Raw genomic sequence first — 27,261 nt, 5'->3', positions numbered from 1 at the left:
AATATTCTCATTTCATCATGTGCTTTAAAGAATGCACCATATACTACACAGAAAATCCAAAAACTAAATAAATAAATTTAGTGATCAAGATTTAGTTATGGAAGTTGAATTGACAATTGGTCTGTATTAATTAAAGCAATGCTTATGCAAGCATTTATTGGTGAAATATTTGAAGTTTCATTCATTCACTGATTCATACATTCATAAAAATGAAAAGGTCACGTTTCATAACCAGCCATACATATGTTGTATGTATGTAGCAACAATGAATTACATTGATAACAAAGAAATAAGATAAGTTTTGGCTAAACTTTTCTTGAATTTGTATGCTTCACGACTAAAACTAGTAAAAACAATTCAAGGACTAAAATCAAGGATGTATATAACACGGGGAAAAGAGTTATTGGAATTTTTGGTTTAAACATTGATAAGTTCAATCATCATACTAAAATTTGTTACAGAAGCAAGTAATTCAAAATACAAGAAATCAATGAATGTCTTGTGTACTAGACACCACCTCGCTAATGTTGTGATGCTGCTCACTATGCCAAATCCAAACAACATCTTTGAGAGCTGGTCTTATATGTTCCTCCAATATCTTCTGGTATTCTAATGCATCACCACATGACTTCTTTAACTCGACCAAAAAGAAAGATGGAGCAAACTCGAATATTTCGGCAGAAATGATAAGCGGCCCTTTTGGATGATCGTGCGGTCTCTCTAACTTCAACATCCCTCCATTATTCTTTACTATCTTCATCTTCAAGCTGTGTGCAATATCCTCTATTGTTGATATGATAGAGGAGGTCGAGCTCATGGAGGTAAATTTGATGTCTTCAATTTCATCATCATCCCTCTCAAAAAGGACAGACAAATCGAATCTTGCAGATAGAGAAAGTATGTGAAAAGCATTAAGATATTTCGGTTGAACCGATTCTTGATTTGGATCAACAACAACACTTTCATTTTCATACAAGTCAATAGATTTATCAGACACAACATCAGCAGCCGCATTTGGAACATCTCTTTCGACTTCAATGCTTTTCAAAACTAATCCTTTTCTAAACCAAGAATTTTCCATTATTTTAGCAGTAGATATTCTAGCACTCGGATTGGGATTAAGAATTTTGGTTAACAGTCTTTTTACGTCAATTGAAAACCAACTCGGATAATTGTATTTTCCGTGTATGATGTTCCTATGCATTTTTCTTTCGCTCAAATCATAAAAAGGCACCCCTCTTGCCAAAAGAGCAAATAAGATTAATCCACTAGACCAAACATCAGCTTTCTCTCCATAATAACCTTTTCTAAGAACAACCTCTGGAGCTACATAATCTGGAGTTCCGCACAATGTTTGCAACATTATGTTGCGGTGATGGGATTCTACAAACGTACCCAATCCAAAATCTGCTATTTTGAGGACACCATTCTCATCCAGAAGCAAGTTTTCAGGCTTCAAATCTCGATGGTATACACCCTTTTTATGGCAAAAATCTAGAGCACTGATCAACTGTTGAAAATATTTTCTTGCTTGATTCTCATTGATTCGAACCTTATCTATTTTTTCTGAAAGATCTCCACCTTTGGCATACTCCAAGACTAAATAAATTTTTGTTTTGGTGGCCAAAACCTCGTAAAGGCGCAAAACATTAGGGTGTTTAACTTTTCTCATAATCGAAATTTCTCGCATGATTTGGACTCGCATTCCGACTTTTAGAACTTTTTCCTTGTCAATAACCTTTATTGCAACATTGTCACCAGTTCTCAGGTCCCTTGCATGGTAAACTTTTGCAAAGTTTCCTTGGCCTAATTTTCTGCCAAACTCATACTTATTCATTAATACTTTCCCATTTTTCTCCATTGTATGATTAAAACCACAAGCACGAACCAAGATTATCTTAATCTTTTGCATGTGTTTGTTCCTCACCAGTGTCTATTCAAATGATAAGAATGAGAAAATAAAATATAAAAAAATGGCAAATTTAAGAAAATAATATTAAGTTAGAGACACATTTTTAAAGCTCCAAGTCAAGAGTCCATGAATAAGTTATTTCTATTACGTGAGATAAAACAAAAATGAAATTGTTTTCGTATAAGAAATAAGCTTTCATAGAGAACTCATGGAAATAAGTTAAAAACAACTTATGAACACATCAATAGTTGTTTTCATAAGTTCTTCAACAACAAAAAAAACCACAATTGTTTATGTCTATATTTAAGGTCAAATAAGTCAATCCAATGATGCCGACTGCCGAGTAACTTGACATATATGAAGTTTGTCAAAACATACACATTGATTTAAAAAAATAATGAAACAAAAACACAAACAAAAAAAACACATGATTTTAGCATCAAAGTTCTTTAAATGTTACCTACATCACTGATGACAAAGATGTTGCCGTTCCATTATATTATCAATGTGCCCCTTGTATAGAAATACTTGCGTTGCTTGATCCACCTGTACATTTATAAGTAAATATCAACTATACTCGACAAAGTTGAATTGCCATGAAAATAAATTTATGGAAATAAATAATCTAGTGAAATCACAAAGGGTGTTATAAAAATTGAAACTTGGACACTCATAGTGTTATAGAATAATTAGACCATCAAAAGAAACAAAGAATCAAACAAAACAAAACAAAACAAAACAAAACAAAACAAAGAAGAACTAAAAGGGTTGATTGTGTGCAATTTCTTTTGATCAAACATTCAAATATGAAAAAATAAGCTAGTTTTATGGTGCATAAGCGAAGTAAATGTTATACCATCCGCAAATTTGTTTCCACCATTGGATCGAGTGAGATATGATGAAACTTATTAATCTAATAGCGGGGAAGAAAATTGTGGGTAGTATAACACTGTTTTTCTTGTGTGTTATACAAATAGCTTGAAAAATAAACTAAAATTACCAAGCCGAGTTTAGGACAATATATATGAGCTCCAACAATAACAAGTCAATGTAAGAGAATCATATAAAACTAATGAAGAATAGAGATAGAGAGAAACAAATCATTACCGCTTGAAGAGAAGAGAAAGCCTTGAAGTGATCGAAAGCTGGTGAGCAAAGTGTATTATGTAATAATAATGTTATAACAAGAAGTACAAAACATGTTTGTTGTATACAAGAAGAGAGTTTCGGTTCTACCTAGTGACAAAATAAAAGTTCCAGTGTGGGTAGGGGTATAAAAACACAGCTCCCTCCGGCCCTATATAATAAACATTTTGATCAACAAAAATTAACGTACATAGTCCAAATTCTTAACCAAATACATTACTTTTTATTGGCCTAAATATTTATTATAAATAGAATCAGAGTGAGTATTTAGCAGTATCAAACAAAAAACTTTCTCTACCACATTAAGGTATCACCAGGAGGATTACACACTTGCAAAGTTGGTGGATGATGTGGCATCACATCAAAAAGCATGCATAATACAATGATAAATGATTACTATAATTAAATATGTATAAATGTCATTGTATTTTTTTTCTTCTCGTGTACTCCCTCCGTCCCAATTTAAGTGAGTCTTTTGCTCATTTCACACTTATTAAGAAAAATGTATTAATAAAGAAGGGGGAAAATGGTTTAATTTAAGGGTTATTGTCAAGTATTAGTGCATTTACCATTGTTATAAATGCAAAGTAAAATATGTTGAATGAGAGTGATGAAAGTGTATTAATTAGAGTTGTAATTGGAGAAAAGTAATTAATATTACATTGAAAAGTGCAATGAGACAGTTATTTTAGGACAATATTTTTTCACAAAAGGATCAGTTATTAAGGGATGGAGAGAGTAACATAATGGCTAGAAATTCATTATTTTAGTGTGAATAAGTGGGAAGTCTGATGTTTGAACTCCAGTCTATACATATATTATACAATATCTCTATCAAATGAGATAAACTCATAGAGATTATAGTTATTATACATTTGCCTGGTGATTCTTTTTAAAATAAAATAACATTACAAGTTGGATTGGAGTGTATCTAAGTCATTGTATTAGCGTTATAATATTAGGAAAATGTTAACTTCTGCCCTTGGGGCATAAGTTAAAAAGGCTAAATGTAGAAAAAAATCTTGGAAATTGTACATTCAATGCATTAAAAGTTGTATTTATAATATAAAAGTTGCTTTGACTTTCCATTTTAAGCTCCTTAACTTGTGCCCTTAGGGCACAAGTTAACATGACCCATAATATTATAATAATAACATTAATAATAATTCTTCAATAATAATAATAACAATAATAATAAATGTGAATTATGAATATGACTTTGAATAATAAATATAACATATACAAACAAAAATTGGTTTATTGTAATTGTATCTTTGCCCTTTGAGAATTATTGAATTATTTGATTTATCTTATGTAAAGAAGACTCACTTGTTATTTTGTTTTGATATTATCACTTTTTTTGACAAAAATTTGATATTATCACCTATTATTAATATATAGCATTGCTAATACTCAAAAAATAGCTTTTTTGACAAGAAACTCTTGGATAAACATTAAAAAAATATTCGGTCAAATTCATAGGTTAGAAATCAAAGAAAAAATTAACATAACAATTAAGTCAAATATAATGTTCAAGTCCGCATAAAGAGAAAAAACTAACATAACAATTAATATATTAACATGTGTCATTAAGAAAAAGCATGTGGTTGAAGACATCCGCAACAAATTCATTGTCAATTCCAATTTTGACGCCATTTTAATTTTTTGTAAAGTTTTGCAGTTCTATACAAAACTTTAAGATAAGTTTTATTATGAGACAATCAACTAATGTTGTTCATTTGTTTGCTAGAGCAGTATTGTCACACGCTTATTCCTAAATTCATTATCATATGTTATCTTGTATTATGATGGAAGTCATGAATGAAATTATTTAGTTTTTTTTTAAGGAAAATCAATTAGTTTTGTTTCTTTCAAAAAAGTTTATAAAATAATATCAATCTAATTACCAAATAAAAATATGCACGCTTGTGTGAATGTACACATATTTTGCTAAGTGTGTGTTGGATTGGATGGTGACAATAACTGATTTTGTAGAATTAGTTTTGATTAAAAGTGAATTGAATGTAAAATAATTTATGCTTGGTTACCTCTAAACAAAAGTAATTTATATGTAAGATGTTGTTTGAATATTTATGTCAAATTTGCTTTCGAATGTGTGAATGACCAAAATGGGTTTTAACGTGTGTATATAAATAAATTTATATAATTTATTTTTTATTAAATTGACAATAAAAATATGAGATTAATATAATTATTAATATAATGGATTTATATATCTGGGATATTTTTTTGTCAAATAACTTTTGGCTAGAAATCTACCTTGACGAATAAGTGAGGTGTTTGAGGTTTGAACCCCGACCTTTATATATAACATGCAATGTCCTATCAACTGAGTTAAGCTTACGGGGATCTGAGACATTTTTTTGTCATCTTTGATTTTCTTTTATGTTAATTCTTTTGAGAGGTTTTTTTTTTATGTTAAATTGATTAAATAAAATATTGACAAACAAGTTTATTTATTAAGTAAAAGTTAACAATAGTAAGAAAACAATAAGCCTATTTTTTATAATAAAATAAGAAGCTCATTTTTGTACTTATCCCTAACCTCTTGATAAGGTATTGTAACTTAGGAAGAAAAAGTGGGTAAAGCTGTAAAGTATCATGTGACTTTTATCAAATTGATTTTGGCCAGACGCAAAAGCTATACAGAGTAGCTTAAGCTAGAATCGATTGTTTAAAGGAAGAATCACACTTTTATCTTAGACCATTTACAATGGTTCAACACATTCAACACCCTTCAACACCCACTTTTTCACTTTTTAACACTCCACATCATCTTCTCTCTCTTAATTCAACACTCATTCAATTTTTACCTCTCCAATGGTTTTTTCATTCAACACTCTACCCCACCACATACTCTACCCCACCACTTTTTATTCTTATTCTTATTTAATTTTATATTTTTGTTTTTATAATTACATAAAATTACAATTATCGATTATAATTAAATTAAAATAAAGAAAAACTTAACAATTTTTTTTTTGTAAAAGCAAAATTTATTGGGATCCATTTCACTTAAAAGAAGATTAAAACTTCACTTAGTTTGCTAATAGAAAGATAATAATAGGAAGAAAATAGTGAAAAATTTGGTTTTTTTTTCTGTGTCCAAATCAAATGAACCAAGTCTCTATTTATAGATAAAAAAAAATCATGAATTTTGGTATATTTTTTTGTTTTTTTAAAAATATTTTAAAATGAAATAATTGAGGTTTTTTTATTAAAATTATTAAAAACCAGGCAACTAATAAATTAGCACCACGTGTCCCTCCATATTGCAGAATTCTTCTTCTCTCTCCAGCATCTGCTTTTCACGTTCCCTGTCTCAGCGTGTTCTACACGCGCCAAAAAGGAACCAATTAAAAGGTGACGCGTGGCAGTTCTGATGCATTAAATTGTGTTGAACGGATTAAACACTTCTCTCCTCCATGTCATTTCACTTGCACATTAAACATACCACTGCAAGGCTTTTTCTTGTTGAATCTGTCATTAAACAGACCATTGTAAATGGTCTTAGAGTTGTGTTATTTTATCTTAGAGTTGTGTTATTTGAACAACCATTTGATTGATAATTTTTGGGACAACCATAATTTTACAAAGAAAAAGAGGTATTGGCACAAAAACCAAAGCAATAGAGAAAAAGTAAAAACATAATGTAAGTATGAGAGAGAAAGTTGTCACAAAAATTGTCAAAAATGGTCGTAGAAATATCATTTCTCTCTATCTTATTGCCAAACCTTATTGCCAAACCTCATGCAAATGCCACAAAATCATGTTTGCAGCAGTAAACACGCGTTTAGACCTCTCGACGCAGAATCAAACAGGGGCTAATTAATTTTAAAATGCAATTATAATACAATCTTTATAAGAGGATAACGTAAAACTATTTTACACCCAAATGCATCTCCATTAAAGTATTAAAAGATGCAATTAATTGGTTTAGTTTAATCTTATAATGTAACACAAGTTATAAAAAAAGAGTATTGCTATTTCACACGACATTTCAACGCACGACAATACACGACTCACGTGCTTAGTGTAAAAGTCACGCACACTCCTTTTTATTCTTAATGATTTTGTATAAAATAAAAAAAGCAACTCAAATCACTCCCACGTTTACGGCGCCAAATGCAATTTAACCGCCACTAATTGATTGATCTCACCACCAATTCTACAGACCTTTGTCGTCTCGTCGCCGTTGTTGTCTGTTCTACCATCGCCGCTGTTGTATTCATCGCCACGGTTCTCGCCGCACAACTATAACTGCATATCGTCGCTGCATCTCCATCCTCAAACATCACTTTACTTTGATTCCCCTGTTTCAACATTCAATTCCACAAGTAAGTAAGAATAATTTGGTTTTTTATTGTTTTTATCTAGTTAGATATTTAGAAATCATGTTATATCCACTTGTTAATTTAGTTGATTAATTTAAGTTTGTGTTTTGTAAAATTTTCTGCATTAGTGGAAACGGGATCTACTTCTTCTGTCCAAGAGGAGGTTGATCACATAAATGAAAACAGTGATGAAAATTTGGAAGCAAATATTGTTCAAGCAGGTGAGGAACCTAGGATTGGGATGACATTTAGTTCTGAAGAAGAAGTTACCAAATATTACAAGAGCTATGCTAGATGTATGGGTTTTGGAACTGTTAAAATCAATTCAAAAAATGCAAAGGATGGAAAAAAATACTTTACTCTAGGATGTACTCGTGCAAGAAGCTATGTGAGTAACTCAAAGAACCTTTTGAAACCAAATCCTACCATAAGAGCACAGTGTATGGCTAGAGTAAATATGTGTATGTCTTTAGATGGAAAAATTACAATTACAAAAGTTGCTCTTGAGCATAATCATGGATTAAGCCCAACAAAATCTAGATATTTTAGATGCAATAAGAATTTAGACCCTCATACAAAAAGGAGGTTAGATATTAATGATCAAGCTGGTATTAATGTAAGCAGAAATTTCCGATCTATGGTTGTTGAAGCAAATGGATATGATAATCTTACATTTGGAGAAAAAGATTGTAGAAATTACATTGACAAAGCAAGACGGCTTCGACTTGGGATAGGAGATGCTGAAGCTATTCAAAACTATTTTGTCAGAATGCAAAAGAAAAATAGTCAATTTTATTATGTGATGGATGTGGATGACAAAAGTCGTTTGCGAAATGTATTCTGGGTAGATGCGAGATGTAGGGCTGCTTATGAGTATTTTGGTGAAGTCATAACTTTTGATACCACTTATTTAACAAATAAATATGACATGCCTTTTGCCCCTTTTGTTGGAGTCAATCATCACGGTCAATCAGTTTTGTTAGGTTGTGCCCTATTGTCGAATGAGGATACGGAAACCTTTTCTTGGCTGTTCAAAACATGGTTAGAATGCATGCATGGACGGGCACCAAATGCCATAATTACTGACCAAGATAGAGCAATGAAGAAGGCAATTGAGGTCGTCTTTCCGAAAGCTCGCCATCGATGGTGTTTGTGGCATTTAATGAAAAAGGTTCCGGAAAAGTTGGGTAGTTATTCTCATTATGAGTCTATCAAATTACTTTTGCATGATGCTGTGTATGATTCTTCGAGCATATCTGATTTCATGGAGAAGTGGAAAAAAATGATTGAATGTTATGAACTGCATGATAATGAATGGTTGAAAGGGCTATTTGATGAGAGAGGTCGTTGGGTTCCTGTGTATGTTAGAGACACATTTTGGGCTGGAATGTCAACTACACAACGAAGTGAAAGTATGAATTCATTCTTTGATGGGTATGTGAGCTCAAAGACAACATTGAAGCAATTTGTTGAACAATATGACAATGCGTTGAAAGATAAAATTGAAAAGGAAAGCATGGCTGATTTTGTTTCATTTAATACAACAATTGCTTGTATTAGTCTTTTTGGCTTTGAGTCTCAATTCCAAAAAGCATTTACCAATGCAAAATTCAAAGAATTTCAAATTGAAATTGCTTCTATGATGTACTGTAATGCTTTCTTAGAGGGAATGGAGAATTTGAATTCAACATTTTGTGTTATAGAAAGTAAAAAGGTATATGATAGATTTAAAGACACAAGGTTCAGGGTAATATTCAATGAGAAAGACTTCGAAATACAATGTGCTTGCTGCTTATTTGAGTTTAAAGGCATTTTATGCAGACATATCCTTTGTGTTCTTCAGCTCACAGGTAAAACTGAGTCAGTGCCGTCTTGTTATATTTTGTCAAGGTGGAGGAAGGATATTAAGCGGAGACACACGCTTATTAAATGTGGGTTTGATCATTTAGCTGGAAATGTTGAATTGCAACTAGTTGGTAAAGCATGTGATGCCTTTTACGAAGTTGTTTCTGTGGGGATACATACTGAAGATGATTTATTGAAAGTGATGAATCGGATCAACGAATTGAAAATTGAATTAAACTGTGAAGGAAGTTCTTCTGTCATTATAGAAGAAGACAGTTTAGTTCAAAATCAGATGGCTAAAATTCTTGATCCTGCAACAACTCGAAGTAAAGGACGTCCCCCCTCAAAAAGGAAAGCTTCTAAAGTTGATCAAATTGTGCAGAAGAAGGTTTTAAGAAAAAAGACTCAAAATAGAAACAAAAAGAGTCACAATTATCTTGGCCAAGAAGAGGTGACCTTGAAAATTTTCAAGTTTATTTTCTCTAGTTAAATGTAATAGCATGTATGTCTAATTTTATATTTTTGGTGGCAGGGTCTGTGTCTATCTAGACTTCAAGAAACTGAAAAAGCTGAGTTTTCTACATCTCAAATCATTGATGGGATTGGCACACAACAGAGAATTCAAGCAGCTCCCTTCAATCCAAATCAAAAATATTTTGTTGAAGTAAATCAGGTCCAAATAAATTCAAGCACTCTTTACTTTTGTTTGAACATTTATATTCATATTATGGAAGTATCTGATTCAATATAACTGTTTAACAGGTCCCATATTATTCTCAAAGCATAAATCATAATATTACATGTTCAGAACTTTTAGAGGTATTGGTTCCTTCTTTTCTTTCTGTTAGTGATCTAGTCAAGTTTTAATATAAATCAGCAATTCTTACATTTATGTGTTTTTTGTAGGCACAACACCATATGATTGATAAACCATCATAATGAGGACATGAATGAACCACTTTCTTTGGGAGATGAGAGTTGAAGATGATTGTTGCAGACTTGCAGAAACTATTTAAATTTATATTTTGTTAAGTGATTAAGACACTACATTTTACATGTTAGGATGGCAATTGGAATCTACAGCTTGTACTGTTATTGAATGTAGTAGCAACTATTTAGCTTTATTTTATGTTAGAATTATAATATTTTGATTTGGATGATTTTTATGTTATTGGTGTTGAAACAATTTAGCTTCAGCCTCACTTTTGTTCTTTGCACATTTTGGAGGTTTATATTTATGTCTCTTTGAGTCGACATGTTGTTACTCTGTGATGAGGCTCTTGATTGTGTTATCTGCTAGCTGCGTTATGTATTTGTTATACACTTTAGCAGTACAGAAACATGACAATTTGGAGATCATGACACCTTTTGCTAACCAAGTTGTTTAGCATGTACAAGAGCAATATGCCTTTTACATTATATGGAGTTTTTATACAAATATGCATTTACATCAATAGGCGTTTACAAAAGCAATACACAAACATGCCATATAGTCTTAGTGGCATACACCCTCTTGTAAAAAGCTGGCCAAATGCAGAATTTTAAACCTCTTCTACCCTTGACAGATTCTATATCTAGACACCCACCCCATGCTAAATTTTAATCCCCTTGTAGCCTTGAATACAGTTACACTAGCATTCAACTCCGCATCAGAACCACGTCATCCACCAGCCTTGAATTCGCCTCTCTAAGTACCTGAGCAAAAGACACCACTTGGTAAATACCTATTTGGCACAAAATGAACAAACTTGTAACAATTGCCATTAGTTTCTAGACAAATACACAATATGACTTTGCAAGGTTCTGATAGAATTCAAATTCAGAACACCTTACCTTAAGGACAAAAGCATGAGGCAGCAGGGTGAAGGTTACCTTACCTTAAATGGTTCATTGTCAGTTTGGAACTTAATCCCTGGAATGAAGTGAATCCAAAGAGGGAAACCACTGTTAAGAAGTTAAAGCCCTCAATTAGAAATGAACACCCCAGAAAAATAAGCTATTTCTATTCAAGTGCTTATAGCATATAAGTGCTTTCAACAATTGGCAATTCAGCAATACTCTTCAGCTTATACACAATTTTTTTTTCTTTCCCTTTAACTACTAATTAAAGCTGCAAGCAATGCAAAATTTTCCATCACACATTAAACAATGCAATGTTGAAAGGCATAGAAATATGAAAGAAAATGGTAAGAATATGACAGAACAAATTAAGATAAAAGAACCTAACCTTTAACTGGTTCATGTAAGTTCCAGAAACATAGTTTCGATGACATCAAGTCCTCCATCTATAGATTTCTGAATAAGGTTTGGCTACATCTATAACCAACAAAAAATTCAACACTGTTTAAAATCAAATACAACGCAAAAACTCAGAAAATACATAGAAAATCAAGGAGATAGAAACCGATGGAGTACTAGGAGGGTAGTGAATAGAACAAGAAATCGATACTCAAATTTTTGTATGTAGTAATTGCAATAGAATAAAAGTGGAATTTAAGCAAACCTTAAAATTTTCCCTTCATCGATTTCATTCTTGAATTGAGAAAGATGAGTTTGGATTGAGAAAAATTATAACCCTTTCCCTTCATCTGCTGCGATCATAAACACAATGTTTGGTGGATTTAAGTTTGGATTGGGAACGTTGAGTTTGGTGGTTGGAGAAAGAGAACACTGTTTTTTTTTGTTTTCTTAAAGTTAAAAAAGTCAAACAATAATTTTCTTATTTTGTTCTATAAAAAAATCAAACATTAATTGTTGCCATGTCATCACTCGTGTGATTTACACGACTGTTATGTCGTGCACACCAGCATTTCCCATAAAAAAAATCAAATTTTTGTATATTATAGGCATTTTTTTTTGTGTAATTTTGATTTTTTTTTTTACATAATTTTTTAATTTAAACTATGCACTTTATAAATTTTTAGTGATTTTGTCAAAAAAAAAATTTTAATTGAAAATAACACACAAAAAGAAAAATACATGCATTTTTCAATCACCGCCGCATATTTTATGAGATTAAGAAAAAAAGTCCTTGTGAGCTTAGCTCAGTTGGTATGGACAATGCTTAAAAATATGCAAGGTCCGAGGTTCAAACCCCGGCCACCACCAAAAAAGTAACCAAAAAACATTAAGAAAAAAAAGTTTAAGTGAATCGAGTTTTAGACGTTCATCTTTGGAGTAGGTGTTAATACTCAATGAAAATTAATAGAGGTATTTAGTGATTATTTATAATTTTTTAATGTTAGTAGAAGGTTACCATTGAAGATCTAATTTGATCTCTCACAGTTTTCTCACAGCTTAATTTAGTGTTTAACAAAAAGTAATATGAAAATAGTCTATGATATTTTCAAATTGAGGACAAATTAGTCATTTTGTTATAATGAACTAATGAGCCATTGTTCAAAATTTTATAATTGAAAATTCAAACAAAACTTACCGTTGCAGAGAAGAGAGTGGGAGGGACCAAAAGCAGAAGCAGATGAGTTCAAAGGAAAGTTGCAGAAGCGAACTTCGCATCGCAATTCGTCAACTCAGCAATCGTTGTCTCTATTCCGCTTCCAAATGGTATATTTCAAACTTCTTTAAACCCTAATCTAAATATCTATTCCTTCTCTCATTTTCCCTATTCCTTAAACGACGACGTTTCATTTCGTATTGATGAAAATGCAGGGCGGCGGAGCAATTGGTAGGAATCGAAGTGCAAGATCCATCGAAATTCACGCCTTCGAATACGAGGTTTCAGCGTGGAAGTTCAAGTATTCGTCGGAAGTATCGTACTCATGAGATTACAATGACGACGCCGATTGCAGGTGTTTCGTATGTCGCTACGCCGGTTATGGAGGAGGACGAAGTTGTTGATGGTGATTTTTATCTTTTGGCGAAGTCTTATTTTGATTGCCGTGAATATAAGAGAGCTGCTCATGTTCTACGGGATCAAATTGGACGCAAATCGCTCTTCTTAAGATCTTATGCTCTCTATCTGGTTAGTTTAATTACTTTTCTGTGTCAATTTTTGCTTACGCTGAAATTATTTTTACCAACATTGGATTAGTAGTACATTGTGGTTAGGTATTTGAATTTGATTTCTAGCTGGTTCGTTTGGAAAAACATATGTTGTGAGGGTTTAACTCCTTAAATAGATCTCAGGATTAGTTTTGCAGTTGAGCGATACGTTATAAACGAAATTGTTGGTTAATTAGTTTTTTTATAATGTCAAATGCATTGGAGTTCTTATGTTTATTGTGGACTTTGATGTAGTAGTATTATGGAGAGTTTGCATTTTCTGTTTATATGGGTGTGTATGTTGTGTTGATGGGTCATTCTTGATGTTTGATATTTTAATTAGCACAAACTTTAGTAACGACGAGATGATTTTGTGAAGGTAGAGGAGAGTTAAAAGCATGTCAATTATGCATGTGTTTACTTCAATTTTTGTGGCAAAGTCTGTTTTGGGTTGGGGGATGTTTGTGCTTGTCAGCTAAATAGATTGTGATTAATTATGCTGATTTTGTTGAGTTCCATTTTGGGGGGATATTTGCTATGTTGTCAGTTCAGGATAGCACAACGGAGCAGTCAACCCCAAAACTGAGATGACTGCAGGAATTATTATTAAACGTTACTTGATATATTTAGGAATCATTATACATTTAATACTAATAAACTATAATTACTGGAAAATGAAACAAATTACTCAAACTCTTTTGTGCTGCAATAGCGAAAAATCGCAAAAAGCTCAACTCTGGGATGCTATGGCGTGTGTGGAGGTTGTCACCCACCGTGACACGACAAACTTCCGTGTTAGTGGTGCTAACTGCCATTATTGACAACATATGCTTTATTGTATATTTACTTTTTGATTGAAGCTAAATTCCTATAATTGTTGAAGTGGGGTTGCAAAGTTTACTGAGCATGTAGCAACATTAGGCCAGAACATAGAAGGCAGTCTATGTCCATTCTCTTTTATTTGATTTGAGTTGGGTGCAGGGTTACAATGAACAAAGCACACCAGGTGACTGACATGTCATCTCTTCATGGTCCCCTCATGTCAAGTCTAAGATGTGTCTCAACAATGTCTGTCTTGAGTATCTATTTCAAATATCTGTTGCAATTTGCTATGCTGCCTTCAAATTAAAGAAGGTCATAGCCATCTTTTAAATCTGATTAGTGCTGTTGGAAAGTAAGTTGGATATGTAATCACCGATTAGAGAGATAGTATGCTGATATTAGATGTCGCAACCCAGTAAAAGTTAAAACTCTGGCTGGCTGTTGGCCTTAAAATTGGTATTTCTTATAAATGTATCCTATTAACATTTTGTTTAAAAGGATACAAACTTTCCATGAAGTTGTGTGTGTAATATGACAATGTTGCTGAATAAGTGAATATTCATTTGCATGTATTAGTCATTCAAAAAAATGTTCTACATCAAACAGCGTTTTCCGTAAATAAAACTTGGAAAGTAGGCACAGGTGTCAGTTTAACAAGCACTTATGAAAGAAATAGTTTTATGCCTGAAGCAGAATGTTTTTAAGAACGAGAGATTACAAAAATATATTCAAGTTAAAGCATGAGGCCGCTTTTTAGTTATTTTTGAAATCTTGCTGTTTGCAGCATAAATGTAATTTTTGAAAGCACTTTGTGTATGCAATATATGAAGCTAAATCCAATAGCAAACGCAGTAATTTCTTGTTACTTGTCTATTATCAATGTAATGTGCTTTCTGTTACACAAACTGACTTCAGGTCTTTCTTTAAGACATTGACAGTTTTCATCTAAACCCTTTTCGAAAAGATTTTTTTCTGCCTCTTATGGTTAGTTTTGTCAATCCCTAGTCTTCTGCCTCTTATGCTATTAGTCATGTCATATTCTTCCATTTAACTTCTCACTTTTTCTTGAGTAAAATCTAAATGAAGATAATCCATTGGGCACTGTTGCATGCTAATATTAGCACAAACAACTCATGGTCTGATGCAGTATATTTTTCTTCTAAATTAATGTACATCATATCAGTTTGAAAGAACTGAGTTTTTTTGGGGTTTTGGAATTTTACATGTCTAACTTCTTTGTCCATGCTCTGCACTTCCTACAGGCAGGAGAAAAGCGAAAAGAGGAAGAGATGATAGAACTTGAGGGTCTGGGTAAAAGTGATGCTGTGAATCAGGAATTGGTTTCTTTAGAGAGGGAGTTGTCTACACTCCGCAAGAATGGAACAATTGATCCCTTTTGTTTGTACTTATATGGTCTTATACTGAAACAGAAAGGCAATGATAATTTGGCGCGTACAGTTCTTGTGGAATCTGTAAATAGCTACCCTTGGAACTGGAATGCCTGGACTGAGCTGCAATCCTTATGCACTTCAGTTGTTATTTTAAATAGTCTTAATGTCAGTAGTCATTGGATGAAGGATTTTTTTCTTGCCAGTCTCTACCAAAAACTAAGGATGCATAATGAGTCTCTGTCAAAATATGAATATTTACTCGGAACTTTTGGTTTTAGTAATTACATCCAAGCTCAAATTGCTAAAGCCCAGTACAGTTTGAAAGAATTTGATCAAGTTGAAGCTATATTTGAAGAACTGCTGAGGATTGATCCTTACAGAGTGGAAGACATGGATATGTACTCCAATGTGCTTTATGCTAAGGAATGCTTTTCTGGTTTGAGTTACCTTGCCCATAGAGTATTCATGACTGATAAATACAGACCTGAATCTTGTTGTATTATTGGGAATTATTACAGTTTAAAGGGGCAACATGAAAAATCAGTTCTATATTTTAAGAGAGCCCTTAAACTGGACAAAAATTATCTCTCTGCTTGGACACTTATGGGTCATGAGTTTGTTGAGATGAAAAACACTCCCGCTGCTGTGAATGCCTATCGTCGGGCAGTTGAAATAGACCCGTGTGATTATCGTGCTTTGTATGGACTAGGACAAGCTTATGAGGTGATGTGTATGCCTTTATACGCGCTTCATTACTTCAAAAAAGCTGTTTTCTTGCACCCAAATGATTCCCGACTGTGGATAGCAATGGCTCAATGCTATGAAACTGACCAGCTTCGCAAGCTCGATGAGGCAATAAAGTGTTACAGAAGGGCATCAAACTGTGATGATGGGGAAGCAATTGCTGTGCATAACCTTGCAAAGCTGCATTCAGAGTTGGGACGCACTGAAGAGGCAGCATTTTACTACAGAAAGGATTTAGAGAGGATGGAATCTGAAGAGAGGGAAGGACCTAACATGATTGAGGCTTTGCTCTATCTTGCTCATTATTACAAATCAACAAGAAGAACTGAAGAAGCAGAGGTTTATTGTACACGTCTTCTCGATTATACTGGTCCTGTGAGTAAAAAATATTTAACTACACTCAACTTATTTATTTGATAATATCTACACTTTCAATTTGAAACAATTTGTTCATACCAAATCATTTAATAATCAAAGTCATTCTTTCAGGAGACGGAGACTGCAAAAAGTTTACTAAGAGGACTGCAATCGACACAATCTAGTTTCCCTCCAGCGGATGTTGAGCACTTTCCTCCATAATGTCTTTTGATGAAGCACTGGTGTTGTGCTGCAATTTTCAACTTTGGTTTAGATTCATTCCCATACTTTGTGCTGGAGCAGAACTAATGGCAAATATGAAAATGATAAGAATCATTCTCGTACTTTAATACTGCAAAATGCACTACCATGCTGCACTAACTAGTAGACAAGCATCATATCACATTTTGTTCAAAGTAGTGATCTGGTTCTCAAGAACAAGAGTCTGAAAGCTAGAAGAACCTTTCTTCTATTCTATAATTGGATAAACAGATTAGGGACCGTTTGATTTTGTAAAAATGTAAGAGATTAGACAGCATAAAGGTATTGAATTTGAAAACCTAATATTAATTTTTTATTTTATTTACGGATATCATTGTACTAAATGAAATGAACCAAACTCGGGATATGCAGAGATATTTTACATACAAAGGTAAGGGTTTAAATATGCAATTTCTCACTTTTTAACACTTAACGTGTGTCGTTTCTAAAAAATACACTTCATGTGAGTTTTATTTTTATTTTTATTTTTGTATGTGCGATTTTGTCTTTAGACTCTTTGGAGAAAACAAATAAGTGGACCGAATTTGAGATGAAGTCTTTTTGAATAATAATTGCTCTGGTCTAAAACATAATCCTAGGGTTTTGCCCTTATAAAGGGGTGGTTTCCTAGGTTTTTTTTTGGATGTGTAATAAAGGTGATCCTTTATCTCTCATGTTAATACATATTAGCGCTATGATTTATTAGGGTGTAACATCTATGTCTTTGTTTTGTAGTTTTCTTTGTTGGGGTAAATCACCAATCCGTCTCCTAAAATTGTTAAGTTGAGCATCTACCCCATTGGAATATGCAAATAAGCAAAAAAAGAGCCAAATTTTGAACTACGTTGAACAATTTGGACGTTGTATTAACTTATAAGGATCGATTTGACAAAATAATATAAGTTATGGACTAATTTGCTAGCAAGAGGTATAATTCAAAGACTAATATAATTCGGGAACTAATTTGACACTACATTAGATACAAGTTATAGATTAAGTTGCTTGGCATGATTAAAAGGGTTTAATTGATATTGATATGCATTGTCTACGTAAACAAGTTTTACAAATGCATTAATTATATTGCCACATGTATTCATTGATATACATTGCAGTTTTTTTAAGTGTCATAAACAATTCTAACTCTATAAAATTATGTTCGACATTTTTTTCTTTTGAGAAATTAATTTTGGGGACTAAACCCCTAAAGAAATTGGGGACTAAAACAATTATACATAAAGTTACTATTTTTAACCGGTTCTAAAATCTAACATAGTAACACACAAATTTATAATTTAACTCACTTTTACATGACGTGTGGTAGAAACAAAACTTACTTTTTTGTCAAACAAAAAATATAAACAAGCTAACTTAATCCTTACCCACTCCACTTGTGAGAAGATAGCAAGAAAAGTGAAGTTGAGGAAGGAAGAAAAAAGATTTAAGCTATAAAATAAGAGAAGAGAGAATAATCAAGCAACAGCGAACATCTTAGTTTAAGCAGCTAGCATTATTCCCTAATCCATTTCACTGCAGCAGGATGGCCGGCGGCAACCACCGCAAAACCCGATGGGAATCCAACTCCTCCTCCTCCGCCGCACCGGCCACCACCACCACCACCAGCACTAAATCTCCCTCCGATCCTAAATCCAAAGCCAACATTAATAATTCTAATCCCAAACCTAACCCTAACCAAAAACCTAACCCTAATCCCAGCCCCAAACTCTCAAACGACCACCCTGCACTAATCCCCTTTCAATTCCCTGAACCTGGTCCACCACCACCTCCGGCCTACGGCTTCCACATGCTAGAACGACGAACTATCATCCTCGCGGACGGTAGCGTCCGATCCTACTTCGCTCTACCTCCTGATTATCAAGACTTTGCTCCCCCACCTCGCCCTTGCCCGATTGACCGCTTCACGTTTCCTCCCCGACCCGATTACCAGAATCCAATGGAAGCCGCCTCAGTGAAGAGAAAATACGGGGAGGATGGTAGAGATGAATTTGCAAGACAAAGGGAACAGCTTTTGCGTAATGCTAATGGGTTTGCTAATAGAGTTCCTGTTGGTGGTGAGTTTCCGGCGGGTCCCAGTGATTTGAGACCTTCTAAGCAATTAAGGGTTGATGGGGTTGGTAGTGGTAATAATGCTAGGCATGTGCAGGTTGATCAGGATTCTTTGAAGAAAAAATTTCTTCACTATGTTAGGTTGATAAATGATAATCCTTTGTTGAAGAAGAGTTTGTTGGAGGATGGAAAACAAGGGCGGGTTCAGTGCATTGCTTGTGGCAGTGGCAGTGGCAGTAACAGGTTTGGTTGAATATATTTCTGCTGATTTTCATTGTTTCTGTTTTGTTCATCTGTTTTGAATTTATTCGTATGATATTAAAGGTAATGAGGTTACAGGCTTTTAGGGCGTGAAAAATTAGAAGAAAACTGTATAGTATGATCGTTTTGCTTTAATGATTAATCTGTCTGTCACGTAAACTTGTGAAGCTCAGTTGTGTAGTGGATGTTGGTTGGTTGATTTATGACTTAGCTTTAGCATTCAGGCCGTGATCCTATTTTTTTTAATCCCCATTTGACCGACACTATTATTTCCATTTTGTTAACTGAAGTTACTCTCAAAATCTGGGCATGAATAACCTAGCAAACTTGGCCCTTGAAACAGTCTGCCAAATTTGGTTCCTTGTTTGTATTTGACTGCAGTGGATTTAGTTGGAAAACTTGCTATGTCATATTTATGGGTATTTGGAGTTATTACTCTAAAAGTCACAATTTATTTGGTCAGCTGTGAATTCACACTTGCTGGAAACTAGTTTTGTTTTTGTTCATGCGACATTGTCTAGGCTACCCAGTAAGTTTTGATAAGGATATTATATGTTGCGATATACAATTGGAAAATAGCGAGTTAGTGAGCCCTTTAAGTTTATCTACTTGTATTTTACATTGTTGATTTCTATTGCTTATAAAGAGTTGTTTACATATAACTTATTTGTATGTGAACATTCTTATTGTATGTGTTTTTAATATTTATTGAGCTTATATATTTCTGCTGTTGATATGCTTGTTCCGTTAGAAATTCCTGGAAGTGGTGCTTACAAACCACTTGTAGTTCAGATCAAGTTTGTTGGTGGTCTGTAGGATTTAGTATATTGGGAATTTAGTTTTTCATCAGATACACTTACAATCTCATGGTTCCATGTCACATAGTTTTATGTAACTTCTATGACCTACCTCTAATGTCTGTTTTGGTGATTGGCAGGCGGCAAGGTTTTGTTAATATTTTTTTGCCTTGTAACCTGGCTACAGCTCCTGTGTTTTCTGACATACGTATGCTCTGTTTTTGAATGTTTGAAGTTATTGTGCTACATTAGAGCCCTTGTGCCTGTGAACAGTTTATATCTCTTTATGGCTTCTGCCTTCTACTATGTCAACGCTTATGTGTCATTTTGTATTTTAATTCTAACGTTGATTTATGAAATGACAGTTGCTCTCGTCATTTTCCAACTTACTAATTCTTGCCTGTGTAAGCCTCCTGGTCCAATATATAGTTTCTTTAGTCTTTCGTATAGGTTGGTCATGAGGCGGACTGATAGTTTGAGTATGTTCTTTGTTAGTTATTACTTATTACGATTGAAACTGATTTTTTATTTATGGTAAATTAAATTTAGTATCAAAACATTTTGAATTAGGGTAATAGAACTTCATTTAACAAAGTTAGTTTCTGTTTATTATTTAAATAGACAAGAAAACTGCAATCTATCTCTGATCCTTCAATCAGAACTTTAGAACCGGGTTTACATATATAAATTTTCTCTTGCTTCTTTGTACGTTCCTTTTTGTCAGACTTTTAGAACTTAGTTGTCCCTTTTCTATTGGAACTTGGCTTTACCGGTTCCTTGTCATAACCCTGTTGGTGCCGTTTAGAACATTGCTTCTGAAGTTGAGTTTTGGTTGTTCGCCTGCTCTGTTATATGTCTGCATATATTTGAATCCCTTTGAGAGAAGAAAACTCTGTTGAGGAATATTTGTGCCGGTTAGAGTTACTCTTGTGTATCTCTTTAGAGCTACTTGGGAATTATCATATCCGGAAAAATGAGTCTATTTGTCGTGCATTTTAAAGGTGTCTTTATAACTTTGGTGATTGTTATGTATGTCTGAAAATTTAAACATCCAAAACATTTATTACCAAACCTTGTAATGATGCTGATTTGCGAGTTGGTGGGGGTTCCTCGCTTTTTCTGGAGTAGTCCCATGATGTTTTTTTTTTTTTTTATATGTAACTTAAGTTTATTTTCTTTTTGTACCTACGATGCACCTAAAATATATTCTTCAATGAACTTCATATTCCAAATTTCAGGGCTGCTAAAGATTTTTCAGATATACATGCTCTCATTATGCACACGTTCAACTCAGATTATGCTGATTTACGTGTTGATCATTTGGGATTTCACAAAGCTCTGTGTGTCTTAATGGGTTGGAATCACTCAAAGCCTCCTGATAACTCAAAGGCATATCAGTATCTATCTGCTGATGAAGCAGAAGCAAATCAGGATGACCTGATCATGTGGCCACCTTTGGTGATCATCCACAACACAAACACCGGAAAAGGGAGAGATGGTCGTATGGAGGGTTTGGGAAACAAATGGATGGATAATAAACTTAGAGGTATAATACGCCCCTCCATTCTTTATCATTTTCTGTTACAACGTCTCTTTAAGATTTGAATAATTAGGTTAAAATCTTGCATGCTGGCTGTGCAGCCCTTTATAGCAGTTTTGTCTGGAATCTGGATACACGTAGTTACCTTCGCTGATGTTTCTTTGTTAGTCAATCTATGCTTTAGGCTACATTTCAATGGAAATCTTATAACGCATGACACATAAGAGTAGTTATGACGTTATCTCTTTGAGGATAATGCGAGGACAGGCAGTTTCAATTATATAGGACTTGTGTCATGAACATAAAATCAGGAACTGAAACACCAGTGAGACTCAGTATTTTAAGTGGTTACCAATTTACACTTGTGGTAGGTGCCAATTGTCTGTGTTTTCTATTTTTGTAGAAGTTGGTGTTTTTATTTTATTTCGAAAGTGTCTTTTATTGTGAAAATTCTGTTTGAAAGCGTCTTATGCCAGTTATCCAATGGTGGATTTGCTTATCTGTCCATCGGATTAGAATTATAGCTCTTGGGAAGTTAAAAGCATCTGCTGCTTTGTCCATCTTTTCTGTTTTTTGCTTATCTTTACTTTTTTGCTTGACTATTTACTAGCATATTTATTCTTATCTGCTATCTAGTCTCTTTTTTAGTCATGGGTAAACCTTTGCGGTTATTTATGAGGAATTATTGACTGTGATAATTCTTGTTTCCTTGAAAGTTCTTGTGGTTAATCCTTTTGGCTTACTTCTATACATACATAAAGTCACATATTATATAGACAGATACATACCCCCACATATAGGCAGGTAGATTGTTAGAAGTAAATGCGTGTGTATATCATTTACATTATACGTTAGTCCTCTCTTACATATTTTCACCATAGGTTCTTGCTCTGGCTTGACTATTGTACTGCGTTTTTTTTCTTTTTTTTCTTTATCAAAAGCTAAGCCATCAATAATCTGCGTGACCTTTCATTACTTCCCTTTTATGTCATCTTTTTGTATGTGGTTATTGTCAGTTGTGCTACGCAATCTACATTATCACATATTGTTCTGAAAGGGACTAAGAAAGATTGAGAATACACAACAATGTAGATTGAGAATAGGTACATCATCTCTGTCCTTCATGATTTACTTAGATTAGAAATTCAGAAGTGTTGACCATGGCACATTGGCGATTCATACAACTTGAGTAGATGGACTTTGGGCCATTAGATGGTTTTCAAATATTGATCATTTCCTATTTTAGGTATTCGTTAATTTTGCTACTCAGACAACTTGAGTAAACGGTCTTTGGATCATTAGAAGGTTTTCAACTTTTTCATCAATTCATATTTTAGGTATTCGTTGAAATTATTTTATAAACTCAAGGTTCCGGAATTGGGCAGGCTTCGGCTGCTCGCACTTTCTTGTAGGCCTATCTACCTGACAATTCGGCTGCTCATTAGTCATTGCTCAATATATATAACTCTTCAATGAGAGAGAAACTACATGGAATGTAAGGATGTGTTGCACAGTCAATTGTGTATTATATTGAAAAGTTTAGTACCAACTGCTCAGATAGTGAAAACGGTATTGATGTCTGATGATGTGTTTGTCTGTGGTGCATTTCTTGAGTGGAGTGGGGCCATGTCATCAGCAGTTCCTTGAGATGATGCTTATAATTTAGTTAGAGTGGATGTGATTTATTTTGTTTTAGAGACAGTTGAGTTGAAGATCTATTAGAAACTCTTCCTCTTTTAACCCAAGGTAAACTATCCGTTCCATTTTAAATGTCCACTGTACTCTTTTCCTTTCCACCACCCTTCCTATCAAATGAACTGTCCTTATCCATAATTATATTGCGGTCAATTTCTTGTTCTGGGCCATTGGTTTTCTATTAAATCAAATTGTTTTATACTGTGGGACCCGAAGCGAGAACAGGAAAGCAATAATGAGTAGTTTGAAACCGAGTTTTGATACTATCGATACTATCATGACCCATGAGCATGCAAATTATGAATTGTTCATAGTAATTTAAGCTTTTGTGTGTTTTTTTATCTTCTATTTGAAATACTTTGGTGTAGGGCTGCACACAATGACAAGTGAAGGCCAAACCTTGTCACATACTATTGATGAACTTTGTTTATTCTATTGTTTGTAGTTTTTTTTCCCAGCTGTTTTTTTTGTTTCTACATACCTACCTACTTAATTACATGTATGTAAGTATGCATGTTTATTATTTTTTTTTATAGCCACAACGCCAAGCACTGTATTGTTATGGGGAATTTTGAACTTGCTGCCATAAAATGTCATTCATCATTAATATCATTGATTTGTGTTGATATTTTTGGGCTAGATTCATAATTGTACAATTATGAAAGTAGTGTGAAGTGTGAACCAATATACCTGTCCATTTATATACATAAGAACTACAAACGCATGTAGCTATGCATTTATACATGTGCTTGTGTTGATGTTTTAATTTAATGACAATAGATTGTACGACCTGAAGAAAATAAGTCTGGTGAATGTTATTGTGAGGGAACTCTTCAATATATGTATATTGTTTCTGAAATCATTTTAGTGGATGTGAAACTGTTTTGGTTTTGCATCGAGTACCCGGTTATTCATTGAGTTTGAAAATATTGAATTGTGCATGTGCACACCTGTTATTACCTATCCATTTATGCATGGAAGATGTGACAGTACATTTATGCACATGCATGTTTTGTTCTTTTATTGACATCTGATGTTCAATCAAGAGAGTAGGTGTCAATAATTGTGGCTTAGTTCTTCATTTAGTGTAGCAAATCCCTACATTAACCTGGTTGATGCTTAACTACGTTGTTTTTTGCACATAGCATTAAGGATGTTATTTTGAGGTTAGACATTTAAAACTAGACTTGGAGTTTGGTTGCCTTTTTTATCTAGACAATACAACACGATTGCCTTGTTCTTCAACAGGGAAAAGGGGTTGATTTATTCTATGCGCTTCCTGGCCTAGTTTCTGTTTTAATTTGTATGAGTTATGTTGTTTTCGTTGTGTGTTTTGTCACCTGAGCTCATGCAAATGGAATGATTATTGTTGTACTCATTGGATTTAGCTTTTCCTGATCGTATATTTTTTCTACCTTTTTTTAATGACTGGTGTGAAATATAATTGCATCTTGTATGCCCATATTATTGTATCATAAGTCATAACAAGTGTTTAAGTTTGTTATTTATTTTGTGATTACAAATACTCTAAAGCCAATTTCATTTAAACCTGGTTTTGGTTTTAGTAATATTAGGTTATACATTGGTATGTTTTGTCCCAAAGGAATAGTCTATACTGGTGGGGTAGAAATTTAGATAACTTCAAATCTGTTTTTTATTTTTAAGCATCCTCTTTTATACTCTCCTTATTCTCATGATATAGATGGTTTACAGATGGTTTGTTTTAAACCCTTTTCCTCCTTTCTACTTCCATCAGTTTCAATCTAATGATTTTCTTTGGCAAGCATAGCATTGTGTTGGGCTCAGAATCTCCTCTAAGATGTAAATTAACTGGCTTATGTGCCTTGAATGACAATATTTATGGCCAATGCTGCATAACTTTCAAGTATAATGTCGTGGAGACATGATTCATACTGGCTTAGGGATAGAAGCAAAAATAGAGAACTCTGATTGCTCAAGGAAACTTGTTATTGCTTGGTGCCAATTCACTTTGTGATGAGCCCTATTATACTCTTCTTGTAGTGCTTTATGAAATGGAAAAAATTAGAGGCATTTAAAGCAAATAATTGATTACAAGAAAAGTTAGAGATGTTAAGGTTACTCTAATTCACAGCTAGAAAAATCTAAAGATACAGTTGCTTTAGTGTCGAGGTTGCTCTAGTTCCTGTCTTATATAAGTTTGTGTTTCATATAAGTTTCATATTATACTCCATCATTCTCCATCTCATATATACTATATACCGTAATCACTTGAAGGAAATCTTGGGTCTTCTGAACCTTCCACTCAAATATCTGATAATGATATACTTATTTTGACCAAATATTTATCCGTTCTGATTTTCATGCATTATCCAGAGCTTGGATTTGGGGGTGGCAAATCAAAGGCATTGTATGGAAAAGAAGGTCATTTGGGCATGATATTGATTAAATTTGCTGGTGACAAATCAGGCTTGGAGGAGGCCATGCGGCTTGGTGAACACTTTAAGAAGGAAAATCACGGCCGCAAGGACTGGGTTCGCGTGCAGGCACAAACATTAGGAAAGGACAATGAGAATAACCCAAACCTTGTGAAGTTTGATGAGAGAAACGGAGAGAAAAGGAGGGTCTTGTATGGCTATGTAGGAACTGCTTTTGATCTTGACAAGCTTGATTTTGACACAAGAAAGAAGGTAGTCATAGAGAGCCGGAGAGAATACAAGCCCTCCATGTAGTTTCCGAACTATACATACATGGAATAATTTGTGGATTGTTCGATGAAGAAGCTTTTTTCGTTATGTTGTACTGACTATTTCGATGTACAATAGGAGGTTTGTTAAAAAAAAAAAATGTACACTAGGAAGCAACTTTTCCAATAGTTTTTATTCTAATTTTCCTTATTCATCTTGATTTTTCCTGCTGTAGTTAGCAGTAGAAATTAGGAAGACTTGTTTTCTTTAGAGCCATCTCACAACCTGGAAAGCATTAATTTTCTTTTTTTTACTTTAAAGTCAATTGGCTGGAATTGAAAGTCTTTGTTTATGTCATCGCTTTTCCCCTTGTTGGGTGGGGACTATTTATGTACAATTGGCCTTTATTTTTCCTGTTGTGTTGGTGTGGCAGGGAATGAAAATTTGTACCTACCGTTTCCTGCAAACCGTATCAATTAATCTCTAGCACGTTATGAAGTTATTCTTGGTTGATTGTCTGTAGTTAGTTTAATTTAATTGATGAATGGAATGAAACCCTCTTCTAGCCACCGATTCCTAGTTAGTTGCTAATCATTTCCTACTAATATTTTTTTATTTTGGATATGCAGTTAGTATAGGGCATGGTAATAAATGAATAATGATGCTTGTTATGATATTTTTTTTTTTATATGGTTGTTCAAGATTGTAATTGAGTTTAACTAAATGGTTGTGGTGGATGTGGTGTCGATAGTTTGTGGATTCAGTTATCTGTGTTATTGCAATGGTCACTGCTCATTTATGGTATTGCAACTCGCAAAGTTGACGTCACCACTACTACATAGTCTTTGTGGCACTGATAATTGGTGCGCTAATTCTTTCATGAGAAATTCTTGTGTAGGAACGAACCTAACATATCATTCTTACAAACAACAAATTAAAACATGACACTCCATTTTTTTCTTTTAAAATAATTATGAAAAATTAACCAGTGCTTTCTCCATCTCTTCTTACCACAACTGGTTCATGATCTTCCATTCCATCACCACCACCACCATTCATGGTGGAACTTTCTTTGTTTACTCTTGCTAAAGTATATCTTCCACCACCATTCATGGTTGAAAAACAACAATGACCACTTTCAAGATGATGTTATGTTATTTTTAAAAAAATGAAAGATTATGTTATTATTTAAAAATGAAAGATTATGTTATCTAAGTAAAACACGGTGATTACTTTGTCTGTTTCCTTATATCCCTTTCTTCCCATTTCATGTTTTCTTCGCAAAATTTAAGGAAAATATGAATTATTTAAACTCTTCATTGGACATATGAATTATTCAACATATGAATTTCAAAAGGAAAATCGTTTATTTCCAAATTATTTTAAAATAAAACAATGATGTG

General features: G+C 33.5%; 4 protein-coding genes and 1 long non-coding RNA gene across 6 annotated transcripts; 3 read left to right on the top strand and 2 right to left on the bottom strand.

The window, feature by feature from the left end:
* Positions 1-389: 389 nt before the first annotated feature.
* Positions 390-3,299, bottom strand: LOC146958637 (CBL-interacting protein kinase 2-like). 2 transcript variants are annotated; one of them, XM_085740149.1, is made up of 3 exons: positions 3,020-3,299; positions 2,373-2,458; positions 390-1,933 (listed from the first exon to the last, which is right to left on the bottom strand). In XM_085740149.1, exon 3 carries the CDS (start codon positions 1,910-1,912, stop codon positions 488-490), a length of 1,425 nt encoding a protein of 474 aa, XP_085596275.1. In that variant the 5' UTR covers positions 1,913-1,933; positions 2,373-2,458; positions 3,020-3,299; the 3' UTR covers positions 390-487. The 2 variants fall into 2 exon arrangements, with proteins under 2 accessions (XP_085596275.1, XP_085596274.1); XM_085740148.1 differs by having other exon boundaries at positions 2,377-2,458; positions 3,020-3,185.
* A 3,769-nt stretch (positions 3,300-7,068) lies between these two features.
* Positions 7,069-10,135, top strand: LOC146958636 (protein FAR1-RELATED SEQUENCE 6-like). The gene is made up of 4 exons (XM_085740147.1): positions 7,069-7,416; positions 7,542-9,729; positions 9,808-9,931; positions 10,021-10,135. Coding segments are annotated over exons 1-4 (2,418 nt in total). The 5' UTR covers positions 7,069-7,415; the 3' UTR covers positions 10,126-10,135.
* A 503-nt stretch (positions 10,136-10,638) lies between these two features.
* LOC146958635 (uncharacterized) lies at positions 10,639-12,011 on the bottom strand. Its single transcript, XR_015021176.1, has 4 exons — positions 11,762-12,011; positions 11,486-11,574; positions 11,136-11,202; positions 10,639-10,953 (listed from the first exon to the last, which is right to left on the bottom strand). It is a non-coding gene; the product is annotated as an uncharacterized LOC146958635 (long non-coding RNA).
* Positions 12,012-12,599: 588 nt separating this feature from the next.
* LOC146958634 (anaphase-promoting complex subunit 8-like) lies at positions 12,600-17,225 on the top strand. The gene is made up of 4 exons (XM_085740146.1): positions 12,600-12,822; positions 12,928-13,240; positions 15,345-16,592; positions 16,707-17,225. The coding sequence occupies exons 1-4, from the start codon at positions 12,737-12,739 to the stop codon at positions 16,794-16,796; spliced, it is 1,737 nt and encodes a 578-aa protein (XP_085596272.1). The 5' UTR covers positions 12,600-12,736; the 3' UTR covers positions 16,797-17,225.
* A 996-nt stretch (positions 17,226-18,221) lies between these two features.
* LOC146958633 (RNA recognition motif XS domain protein) lies at positions 18,222-26,255 on the top strand. The gene is made up of 3 exons (XM_085740169.1): positions 18,222-19,142; positions 21,196-21,503; positions 25,548-26,255. The coding sequence occupies exons 1-3, from the start codon at positions 18,373-18,375 to the stop codon at positions 25,901-25,903; spliced, it is 1,434 nt and encodes a 477-aa protein (XP_085596295.1). The 5' UTR covers positions 18,222-18,372; the 3' UTR covers positions 25,904-26,255.
* The last annotated feature ends 1,006 nt before the right edge of the window (positions 26,256-27,261 follow it).

The sequence above is a fragment of the Medicago sativa genome, chromosome 1 (genome assembly GCF_051527215.1).
Source record: "Medicago sativa cultivar Bolivia chromosome 1, Bolivia_mono, whole genome shotgun sequence".
Classification (NCBI taxonomy): domain Eukaryota; kingdom Viridiplantae; phylum Streptophyta; class Magnoliopsida; order Fabales; family Fabaceae; genus Medicago; species Medicago sativa.
This window is presented reverse-complemented; position numbering and strand designations above follow the sequence as displayed.